This window comes from Pelecanus crispus, chromosome 11 (genome assembly GCF_030463565.1).
Source record: "Pelecanus crispus isolate bPelCri1 chromosome 11, bPelCri1.pri, whole genome shotgun sequence".
Classification (NCBI taxonomy): Eukaryota; Metazoa; Chordata; class Aves; order Pelecaniformes; family Pelecanidae; genus Pelecanus; species Pelecanus crispus.
Genome location: NC_134653.1, coordinates 28,859,018 through 28,871,077, shown reverse-complemented (window position 1 = coordinate 28,871,077; position 12,060 = coordinate 28,859,018). Strand labels below are relative to the sequence as shown.

The following is a 12,060-nucleotide window of genomic DNA, read 5'->3' as shown; positions in this document are numbered from 1 at the left end:
GCCTGATTCGCATACAATGTATGGGGAGATTTGGACACAAACACAGGGCTATTCCAGAAGCAGCTCACCAGGCAGCTTCCAAATGTATCTGGAAGTGACAGTCCAAGAAATAGGATGGGGCTTTGAAGACTCATCTGGCCTGAACAGAGAGAGATGGCAGTAATCCTTAGCCCCAAAGCCTCTCTGGAGTTCAGCAGATATCCTTGGGTTTGCCATTTAGATCAGTAAGAGGACAGAACCCCCTCCTCCCTCCAGCAAAAAATGTTGAAGTTCTGTCATCTTATCTGAGGTATGACTCTCAACAACTGAGGACACCCATGTGACAGATAGGTCCTTAATTGTTTCATTGTAAGTATTTGGGGATCACTGTCTTTCTCGATCTTTCCCTAGAGAAAGAGTCCCCTCCATAAATCAGGTTCATTAGACCAAAGGAAAGAAGGCCACTTTTTTTTTCTCCTCATTAGTTAGTGCGTTCACTTAGTATTTTCAGACCAAAATGCATGCAGCAAATGAACACTCACAACAGAAAATCACAGTAAAGAAGGCCTACCCGTGGGTGACAGGTTCAAATAATTTCTCCACATCGGGTAGATGAGGTGTTTAAGCCCAGCATTCCATGTTTCAGGAGAGTTCTGCAAGTACCAAGGTAGGTGACTTTTTTTGTTTGAGCTGATTTTGCACCACATCCATCTTTGGCTTTCTCTGAGAAGCTTTTAGCATTAAGATCTTTGCAGAGGGTTCTGTGGCGTTTGAGGGTTAGTTTTCTCAGATGCTTAGGCTTGCACAAAGTTAATGAACACTCTCCTGGCTGTGCAGTAACACAGGCGGTTTGGCATATACTTTCTAGGAGAAGGACAAGCATCTGCAGTGCTTAGTGAGAGCTGCGTGATGGATTTTTTTTATGTTTGAGAGGTGAATGTAATGGCATAAGTATGTTTGGGAACCTTTTTGCAAGACCTCATCAACAAGTCTTTGCTTAAGAGAGGCATGTTGTAGCCTTTCTTTCCTGTAGCAGAACTGTCAGGGCTATGTCATATGTGTACCTGTCTCCATGTCCAACACAGCCATGCCTGCGCCGGGCCATGAACCCCGCTGATCTGCACACAGACCTGCAGCTGACTTTCTGGCTTGTCCTTGGACATGCCTTGTCACTACAGACTTGCCTGACAGTTGCTAGACTGTGTCGCACCCTGGTTACCATCACTGGACCAGATCTTTGACCCTGTCCGGCAGACTGACTTCTCAGCTTTCCTTCGGACCTGCCTTGTCACCACAAACCCGTCTGGAGATCTGGACTCTCAGCTGACTGCTGCTGCTATCACCATGTCCACCCTGCTCACCTCGCTCTGGACTTGGCCATGGGCTGGCAAGGACCTTGTCCTTCCAACCTTATTATCACACTTGGCTCCCAGCTCCCTATTCCTTTGTTGCTTCCAGATAGGAAAATTTGGTAGGGAAGTCAGGAAAGGCTTTTACTCTCTGCTATTGCTAGTCCTGGGAGAGTCTCATGTTGTGCCACATCACATCCTAGCTACCTTCTCCAGTGCCCTCTGCAGGTTTCTCCTTTTTGCCTGAGGCAAACCACTGCCTCTTTGCACTTTCCTTCTTTACGGGAGGCCACAATCCTGCTGGACACCTCAGCACCCCAGCAGCATAGAAGAAGGCAAGACATGTGGCAGTAATAGAGATATGGCAAGACTTGAGGACTACTTAAAAGCAAGGGGCAGGAACAACAGACACACTGGTAAATGGTAAAACTTCCATATTTGATATGAGTAGCATTTTTCAGCATGACAGCTTTTCTAGCTACTGCCAAGTTGTCATTAATCATCCCTAACCATCTTCTTTCTGAGAAGGTGCCCACAGATGATAGGAAGTCATGGACATTGACTACTAAACTTTGGCTATTTAGGTTCCAGGGGTTAATGAGATACTCAACACCAGAAAATCTTGCAGGACAATTAAAAACCACATACAGATTTTGCCACTGATAGATCAATAGAAACCTCCCATGGAAATCTTCCACAAGAGATTGTGCCGTCACCATTGTTAACTGACATACATACATATATAAATATTCTAAAAGCCAACACTGTATCAAAAAGCTACACTCCATAATGGAATTCTGAAGCCCTTACCAGCTCGAGGCGGGCGATATGTCCTGCAGTCACTGGAGGGCCGCCTTTTCATATAGAAGTGACAATTATCAGACCACAGGCAGCAGTAATAGAAGCTGATGACATCATAAAGCCAATGGGAAAAGCCAGGTATCCGGGGAGGCTTCATGAAAGGTGGTGAACCCCAGTCATGGCCTCGATCAGGTGTGCTGCCTCCTGTGGAGTCATGTGTGAGGATTTGGGTCCCTGTGGAGTCATAGCAACACTGCTGTCCTGCTGCGTACTGGGGACTGGTTGAAAAAAGCAGCGAGAAGGAAGTCGTTGTTCAGCTCTGTGAAGTCCATTCGTATTTAGAGGTTACCTATTGCCTTTTTATGGATATAGCTAAATGTTCTGGTTGCCACGCTTTATATGATGTCCAGAGTTGATACCTCCCAGTTAGACTTCCCCCTCCACCTCCCCTCTGTTCTTATAAATTAGACCAGATTAGGGATAAGGAGGGAAGTGTTTTTAACCAAGGCAGTAAGGAAATTCTGTAGGCCTTATAGCTACACGAACACAGCACTCTTCAAAATTGTTCTGATAGAAAAAGTGTGAAGAATGACTTGTTGAACTTAAGTAGACAATACAGAAAAGGCTTAATGAGGCCTAATCCAATCTCTTTTAGACATTAGTGCTTGTTTAGGTATCCTAAGGTTTATCACAGTGCAATTAATTGTTTATTAAATCTAAGGCCTTAACTTCATCTCAGCAATGAGAGCCAATATGTGAATAAGAGGGAAACAATGGTTGCTATGAACCTGAGAGTTGAGAGCCCAGAGACCTTTGTGACTTCTGTGACACTGCTATCTGTGAGGTGGAACAAGTAATAAAAAAATGCAGTTTTAAAAAATTTTCTTTACCTGGCTTGAATGGCTCTTACACAATGCACAGCGCCAGGGTGATAAGTACACACACTCCCCTTTTCAATGTCACAGCCATAATCTGTCTGAAAAAGATCAATGCTCATGTTTAATGGGGTTCTTTCCCCATTGTCCTTTTTATTTTTACATCCTCTCCCCACCCTTTGTCTCCTATGTGTAAAGTCTAAATGAATTGGTTGTGGCTGTGTGTTGAGTAGCATGGAATGATAAGAAAAACAGTGAATTTAATACTGAAGTGACTGGAGCAACATTTTAGTCTAACTTGAGCATTTTGCAGTCTATTACAACAGACCTTTAAGAACAGGTGCAGCTAGATGGGGAATTCAACTATAAGTGCATAACGAACATGGATCACGCCAGACTAAACTTTTGTCCTATGTTCTTAGACAGAGGCAGTGCAGTAGATCTAATTTTTTTCTTCACGTGCTTTTAACTGTATAATTTAAAATACACATCATGTTTGGAGCTTCATAACCAGGAAAGGATAGTAACAAAATTACCTAACTTTTTTTTTTTTTTTAATATGCATAGACACACTGCCACCATTTGGTATCATAAATAGGAGAGGAAGTTACCCTATCTCATCCTCAGATCAGCACTGTAAGTGAAAGCATAGACTAAATGGCAATTATTTCTTAGCTTTTGTCAGCTCCTTGTTAACAGTGAAGGTGAGAAGGAGGAAGGAAGCAGGAGACAGGAAATAATGGATTATAGCTGTGGACTTGAGCTCTGAAGTACAAGGCGGAAGGGTTTGCAGCAAATTACGATATAGGAGGCAGAATTGTGGCCTGCTTCTTCCAGCATGGGATATTGCCTACAAACACAGACTGCCATCTTGTAGGATCTCAGAGAAGTTATCCCTGCTCCCAGCTCCACAGAGCTCACTGCCCTCCCTGACTCTTTTTCTGTCTACCACTGGAGCTACTGTCTTAATTCCCTGTTTGAAGGTGATTTCCATCTGCTGTCCTACAGGCACTTTTTTTATTCATACTACCTGGATAAGCTGTATCTGCCTCTGCCATTTGACATGATACTTGTGCAAATTTAAACATAATTTCATTTCCTTGTAATGACTTTTAGAGAGGGAACAGGGGTGTGTGGAGAATATGGCAATCCCTAAGCTTCTAGTTGGAACTGTAATAAGCCAAAGGGGTCAATTAATAACTTACATGGAACCTGCCAGTGTCAGCTCTTGCCTGTGCCAAGGTGCAAGGGCAATCTATAATTTCTTCCATGAAGTTTGGAAGCTTCTCCTCCTTTCTGTCCCATTCTATACATTTTGCAGTTGCCCATGCATTTGGGTCATTTCTGAAGTCTTTCCCAAGGTGCCAAGCCAATGCATGCTCTGAGCTCCAGACTGATGGAACATTGCTGGAAAAAAAAAAAGAGCCAAAAAATAGATCTGATAACTGAACAAGCACTATCTTGACAGTAACACTGTGTCTTAATCACTAACTATAATTATGAAGAACCTTTCAACTTGTGAGTTGTTATTTCATTACAAAGGCTACTGCTCTCTTTTTCCTGCAAGAAGTTACAGCAAATAAAAAATTTCCTAATTTAGAAGATGACATCTTAGAGGTCCTTTCCAACCTTAGTGATTCCTTCCTAGTTTTACTTTCATTAAAAAATTAATCCAGCCACCAAGCCATGGAACATGAAATTAATTATTACTCTGCCCTTAGTTGGTTTAGTGGTGGACTTAGTAGTGTTAAACTAATGGTTGCACTTGATGATCTTAAAGGTCTCTTCCAACCTAAACTGTTCTATGATGCTGTGATTCTATGACAGCATGCTGCAAGTATGCAATAATAGAATACATTTTAGCATTTGTGATTCTGACTTACATGGATCTTTTTAGAGACAGGTTTTCTATTCATGCCTTTTCACATCATAGTTCCATTTCGGCCAGAATGAAGAACGTCTGGATTCTCTAACAAAACCTAACCCTATGCCCTTGTAGTATCAGGCCTGATGGCAGTAGATGGCACTTGAAGTGTTCCAAGGCTACTCCGCTCTCCACCCATGAAAAAATATCACACAAAGTGTAATTAAAAAAAACCCTAGAAAGAGAAAAGGTTACCCTTCTGTGAGTAGCGACTCCTAAATGCCAAAAAAAGGTTCTGATATATTAGTAATATGTTCTAACACTGAAGAGGTCGCATTTATATATTCACAGGGGCTATACCATCTACATCAAAAACTGCAGACACATGGAAGAATTATGAAGGAACAGCCATCCAAGCTCAGAATATGTATGGAGCACTTACAGAGGTAAATCACCAAAAAACATGGGGAAATACACAATTAAATAAAAGGAAGTGGGCATAAAATTTGTACGAATGCAAAGGTCTGCATACAAAATAGAAAAAAAATAAATGCAGAGGAAGGCCTGTGGCTGCAGTGACAAAAGTTCCACAATTAGGGCCTCCTCCACAGTTGTGACAAAAGAAATCCACAGGTCCTAGTTTGCCAAGGATATTGGGTTTGGCTGGGGTGGAGTAATTGTCTTCATAGCAGCCCGTATGTGCCATGTTTTAGATTTGTGACCAGAAACAGTGCTGATAACACACCAACATTTCACTTATTGCCAAACAGTGCTTGCACAGTGTCAAGGCGTTCTCTGTTTCTCATGCTGGCCTGCAGGGAGTAGGATAGGGGTTGGCAAGAGGCTCAGAGGGAACACAGCCATGATGGCCAACCCAAATTGACCAAAGGTATATTCCATGCCATAGACCATCATGATGAGCAATAAAATTGCAGAGGAGTTTTTCCAAAGCAGCCCTTACTGGGTGACTGACTGGGCATCGGTCTGCTTGTGGGAGGTGGTGAACGATTGCCTTTGCATTACTTCCTCTGGACCCATGTCCCTCTTTACTGAGTAAACCGTCTTTATCTTGAGCCATGAGTTTTTCTCACTTTTGCCCTTTTTTCTCACTCTCCCCATTTTTTCATGTGAAATGGAGCCTGAGTCCCAGTTTTAAACATCAAAGGAGACAGCATCTTTAATACAGGAAGAAATAATAAGGTACCTATGACAAATGAATGTTGTGATGTACTTGCCTCTCCCCGTTAGAATAGTTGCTGGGTGTAATTCTCAAAATTCCAAAGTCCCATGTACTGTAATTTCCTTTAGCAGGTACAGGAATGAAAGAAAATTTCCCAGTATTGGGGATTTCTCTTGCCAAAGTATAAAGGTATTTCCATTCAGCCAACCAGTTTTCCGAGTAACTGTCACCTGTCACACAGAGGAAAAAAATAATTTCAGACACTGGAAAAGAACAGTTACCACAAGACTGAAATTAGATGTCTCCACCCATACGTAGATGAAGAGGAAAAGCTGACATTATTGTCATGAGTTAGTTTTACTTGCAGATCTCTTCTTGAGGCCTCAGGGAAAGCGACCGCATGCTGTGCAGAGCTCTGCACATAAGTTACATATGTGATGACTGCTTGTGTGCAGGTAGGAAAAGTGTCACTTTACCTGTTTCCTGGTATCCCCAGACTTCTATGTTGATGCGGGTTGCTGCAAGTGCCTGGTGTGTCCAGGTAAGAGTTAAGTTTCCATCAGTGTTGGGGGTGCCATAGTATTGCCATTTTGTCTCATTTACCAATGTGCATTTTTCTCCATCCGAAACTTTGCTGTGATGTACTGCATTACAGAACAGAAAAAAAGGATTAATGACATTTCTGCTTTGCATAGCTCTGAAAAGGTGCCACTATTATTTAAGATTTAGCAGTACTTCCCCTGTGTATGTTTTCTAACAGGATGCATGATATAAAAAGAGTAAGCTGAAGCTGAGAGAATGCAACCCTTACTGATGTCTGTAGTCCTTAGAGTACAACACCATGATGCAGTTATTTTCCAATAGAAGTAGCTACAAAAAGGGAACTGGTTTGGTCAGCCCCATTTTTAAGCAGGACTTTTTATGAATTAATGCTGCTGCTCCTGTATAGGAGCAGAACTCAATTGCTGTGAAAGTTCATCTCTCAAAGTATTAATTAACACGAGGGCAGCAAGAATGACTTTTCTGAGGTCAAACAGCCTGTTAGGGAAGAAGAAAAATAATCAAAAGGGAAAGGCTTATATAACCTTGCACCCATGGAGCAAGTATGCAGAAAGAAGAGGGATACTGTAGATTTAAGTAACCTGATAGCCAAGTTCCAGAGTATGGAAACGTCAGCCCACCATCTGTAGAAACTTCAAAAGGGATGAAACCAGTCTCATACAGCAATGGGGAGATGCAGTGGGCTTTTCCATCCTTAGCAACATAGCCATTGGTTTTGATTTTCTGCTTGAACCTGTTAATGTTGAAAACACTTTTCAGTGTCACTATTGAGAGAAGGAAAATTCTGAACGTCTTAGTTGTGTTTCATTAAGCAACCTTGTGTCATCTGTAGATCATTCCAAGTCCCATGGCTGTTTTGCTTGTAGCAGTGAATATAAACTGGAAAAATTTGTGTGTACTTTGTGCTTATTACACCAGTGCAGATTCTGCTGTACACTGCACAAATACACAGCAAACTGCAAGCCTTAGATTTACTATTTAATTACTGGGGGAGGGGGGCATGATAAATTAGCAACAAATAACAAAGGAACAGCAGGAAGACAAAGGTGATGTTATAGGATTAATAGGATTACAGGGTGGCTAACATGGACCATGATTTACAGGCATTGCAAATTTCTGGTTTTGTGGGGTGGTTTTTTGTTGTTGTTGGTAAATCCTGTGAATACAACAAAAGTAATTTCATGCTTCTCTAGAATTTCTGTTGCAAAGATTAACTCAGAACTCATTGCTCGGTATTTAACCATCATCTGCTTCTAGTTAGGGTTCTTGCCTAGTGTGCTAAAGTATAATCCCGCCCATGACTCTTCAGGATTGATGTACGGTGACTGCATAGCTACTCCAAGGGAGTGGGAGGGAGTTGGGGTGTGCCAGGAAATAGTACCTTTGCTTGTCTGCACTGAAGTTTGTATTGGCTATGATTGATAATGCAACTGTGCAGGTAATTCAAAGTACACAGTTGTGTTCTACAGAATGAATGCCTGGGTCAAAGGTTTTCCCAATGAAGAACTAAAAACCTTTCCAGGTGCTGCTATCCAGATGGGAAAGACTCCAAAATCTCACTCAGAACCTTCTGTAGAAAGAATGTCAGGACATCAGGGTCAGTAAAATCCTGTGTACCATATGTATTGCATGTGTGACACATGTACCTAGGTGTGATACAGGCTGACATGCTTAGGATCCACAGCTTTGTCTTACAGGAAAAAGATAAGGCGTCCTACCTACATTTCTTTCTCATTGCTTTCTCATTCAGATTAAGAAATGAATAATTAAGAATGAAATGATCCTGTGTAGAAATACAGACAACATGTATCCTTGAGGGTGAGGGTTAGCAGAACCTTTGTGTGTTTCAGGATTCTGAAACCTTACAAATTAAGTTTTCACTCCTGTATAGACAAGTCTTGTTTTGTGGTAATTACCTATTGTCAGAAAGTGAGATTAGAAAGGTTCACCTCCCTTTGGCAAAGGAGTATAAAATCATGGCCCACCTGCATATTAGCACAGAAGAGGCATTAAGAGCTGTATTTTCAATCAAAAAGTCTTTGCCTCCCATCAGAGATCCTGAGTATGGAGAAATTTGAAGACAAAATTCTTTATAATCAGGACAGCAAATCCCCAAGGACTGGCATGTCACCTGGCAAGAACAGGTACCAAGCAGCTCCCCACATTGGTGTGAGCAAGAGTCTTGAGCTCCTTTAAAAAGGAAGAAAAAAACATAGTCAGGAATGTTATCGAGCTCTTTTGGATGTTCTCTCAAACAGAAGTACCTCATCTAAAGGACTACTGTAAATAAATGAAGTGGGCTGGTTATGTTAGTTTAGGAATGTATTCAGGTGAAGGCTGTAATCACCTGCGTATTAAGGTTGCTCCATTTTGAATAGAAAAATACACTTATTTACCCCCCAGGCAGTACATAATTTCACCAACTCCATGGGTATTTTTATATCTAATAGAAAGATAAATCTCCAGCACAGCCCCTTGGTGAGTGTCACTAATTGTATATATTTCTGAGAGAAGGTCTTAAGCAAACCAAATGGGGTCCCGTCACTGTGAACCCTACCTGGGAATCAATGAGAAGAGAAGGTTAGCACTCTCAGATGAATGGAAAGCTAACATTAGTGACAAAGTGTGCTCCAATATGAGACTATGAAAAACTACTGAAATTTCTTTCTTTTGTGCATTTTATTTGAGTCTAACCTTAACAAGGTAGCTGTTAAGATGACTAGATACACAGACAGATGACTAGGCCCTTGGCTTAGATCTGGCTGAGGTCTAGCTGAACAGACCATGAGTAATTACTGGACATGACATGAAAAATTGCTTAACACAAATAAAACAGTGAGAAGTTGACAGATGTTACAGTAACACTGTGAGGACCAGTTGGATTTCACAACCATTTAAGGCAAAGTGAGATGGACAAGCTGCACAGACAAATGGGAGCACTGAGGACCTTTTGGGGAGTGGAATCTTGCAAGGGCAACACTGCTTGGGTAACTATATCAATAATACCATGCAATGCTGAGATGACCTAGGTAAGTATCAGAAATTCTAAATTTGAACATGGATGTAGCAAAATTGGAACCAATGATGAAAAAGTAATTAGGGGAGGGTTGCTTATCTGGGAGGACACAAGCAAAAAGAAAGGGAGGGGTCAAGGTGGATGGTGCAGAACCATGGGAAAATGGAGAGAAGGGAACACAAAAGGAGCCAGTCACACATAAACAAGCTGCTGGTCAGTACCTTTCTCTGACTGAGCCCTGCACCTGATCGCCACGTCCATTTTATGAAATCCTGCTGCTATTTTCTGTATCACCTCGCTCTCTTGCGTGTGCGTGCACGCACATGCACATGTTGTAATCGTAAGTGAACTTCAGGATGAACTAGTCAGCCAGTAGAAGGAGAGCCACATTTGGAAAGACCCAAGGTCTGAGCTGTTGACCATGTAAGGGAGTTGGGATCCGGGCTTAGCTAATAGGCAAATTTACAGCCTATGCTAGCATGCAAGGTATCTGTGAATGTGGTGGGTCTGTGAATCTGGAGAGAAAGGGTGTGTTTGTGTTTTTGCTAGTGACCTTCCACTGTGATCAGATGGAGAGGAGGAACAGAACTGGGTGGTGTGCAGGTTTATGGGAGTGCTGTCTGTGTTTATTTGGATGCCAGTAAAAGCACTGCTCTGTGTTAGCCTGTGTGGCTGGCTGGGTTAATGTGGTGGGCGTAGTATGTGTATCTGCCTCTTTGCAATAGAGGCTCAGCCCCCATACTGGCTGGACCTACAAACAGCAACAGCAGTATCGACATCTGAGGGACTGAGACAGGAGGAATTTCCTGAATCTGAGAGTACAGCAGATCTGACTAGCAGATTGGGAAGGAGAAATCTACTGCTTCCCAAAAGCTGCTGGATTCACCTGCTCCTCAAAGGTTGTTAATAATATATGAACAAGACTAGGAGAGGAAGAAAGAATTTACAGTCACCCCTCATGGGGCTGAAGAGCAATTGCTTGCATTTCCAGGTATATCAGCTTCTGTCGAAATGAGGAGAAAATGTCACTGAGTGTTGTTTTGTATATGGGGTGGGAGGGCAGGGAGGGCTGTTTGGTTTTTTTGGTAGGATGGAGAGATCAAGTAAAGGAAAAGGTAGTAAAATCTCTCTCTGTTTTTCACTCTCTGCTGGTCTTCCTCCATTATCCTGGGATAATATGTGGGTGTGTGGCAGGAAAGAACAGGAATGGTAGCGAGTCAGAAATAAAAGTCAGCTTTCATTCTATACCAGAAAACCTGCCTGTGATGGAGGTAAAAATACTTGTTCAATATAGGGAGCCAGAAAGTTGTTCTGTGCCTTTAAAAATATTTACTGCCTTCTCCAGATTGTCTGTTTACTTACAGAAAAGACCTACTGTCCTACTGGAAATTACAGAGGAAGGCGTTGAAAATGACACCATGCCAGTAAAAGCCAGCTTGTGTGCCTTTGCTTTAGCTTGTACAAATGGTATCAGTAATTTCTTACTGAGGTATGTATTCTGAAGTTCAGAAGTCAAAAAAGTTTGGAGTTAAAAGCAGCAAAATTTTTGAAAGACACTCACCTGCATTCCAAAGAGCAGTGAGGGCGAAGAGAATGAAGAAACATCCATCTATGCCGACGAGTTTCATATTTTGTCCAGATGATTCAGGATGGCTGATTGTGATTAGCCTTTGTGCCTGTCCAGAAAAAGCCTTTATAGAAACACGTGACCAGAAATAAACAAGATTCTCACTGTTCAAAGGTTTGCTGTAAATTACTGAAGCAAAACAAATCAATGCAGATGCTCCTTTTCAGAGGTCATCTTCGATTCAGGAAAAGATGTAGGGGGTGGAGGAGGTAGTCAGTAGAACTCCTACACATTATTTTAATAGTTACATTTTTCTGAAATGGAAGGAGAGGTGTGTTATTTTTAGAAGCATTTTTGCTCCAAAGTTCAAGACCACGGGGTCATTGGCAGAAGTTGTGTGTTTCAATTTTCTTGGAGGAACTAAAACCAGTTATCAGTAAGAAGAACAATAAAGAATAGATGCTGACAGTACAGTTTTGTTCAGGAGATAATGAGGCATTGAGAAAACATGTTTACTGCACAGTACGTGCCAGCATGAGGGTTGTAAATGAGAGGGGTAAAAAGATTCTGAGAAAGGTGTAACTCAAAATGGTGGCATGATGTCAGAGCAATGAAATTGACTACAGAAGCCTTCTGACAGAAGCTGAAGGATATTCTGGCAAGGAAGTAGGGCAGAGCTGATGCGGTAACAGCTACAGTGTAACTATCTGTTCCAATGGCAGAACAGGAACCTTATGATGGAGGGGTTTTAGGAGATAGTGAAAGAATGCAAGGCATATTCCATTGCTCTGGTATGTGCATGTCATCAAGTACCAGTGCATAAGATAAGAACCTCCTTGCACTTGATTATAGCTGGGTAGAAGAATCA

The 12,060-nt window shown here is 41.9% G+C and overlaps 1 protein-coding gene across 1 annotated transcript in view; it reads right to left on the bottom strand.

The window, feature by feature from the left end:
- Window positions 1-11,253, bottom strand: part of SUSD2 (sushi domain containing 2) — a 28,232-nt gene extending 16,979 nt beyond the window's left edge. Inside the window, exons 1-8 of the mRNA XM_009492537.2 lie at window positions 11,187-11,253; window positions 8,595-8,799; window positions 7,191-7,342; window positions 6,525-6,692; window positions 6,104-6,278; window positions 4,210-4,411; window positions 3,020-3,105; window positions 2,139-2,407 (exon numbers count right to left, since the gene is read on the bottom strand). Of these exons, the coding sequence (XP_009490812.2) occupies window positions 2,139-2,407; window positions 3,020-3,105; window positions 4,210-4,411; window positions 6,104-6,278; window positions 6,525-6,692; window positions 7,191-7,342; window positions 8,595-8,799; window positions 11,187-11,253 (1,324 nt within the window). The remainder of the gene's footprint in view (window positions 1-2,138; window positions 2,408-3,019; window positions 3,106-4,209; window positions 4,412-6,103; window positions 6,279-6,524; window positions 6,693-7,190; window positions 7,343-8,594; window positions 8,800-11,186) is intronic.
- Between the last annotated feature and the right edge of the window lie 807 nt (window positions 11,254-12,060).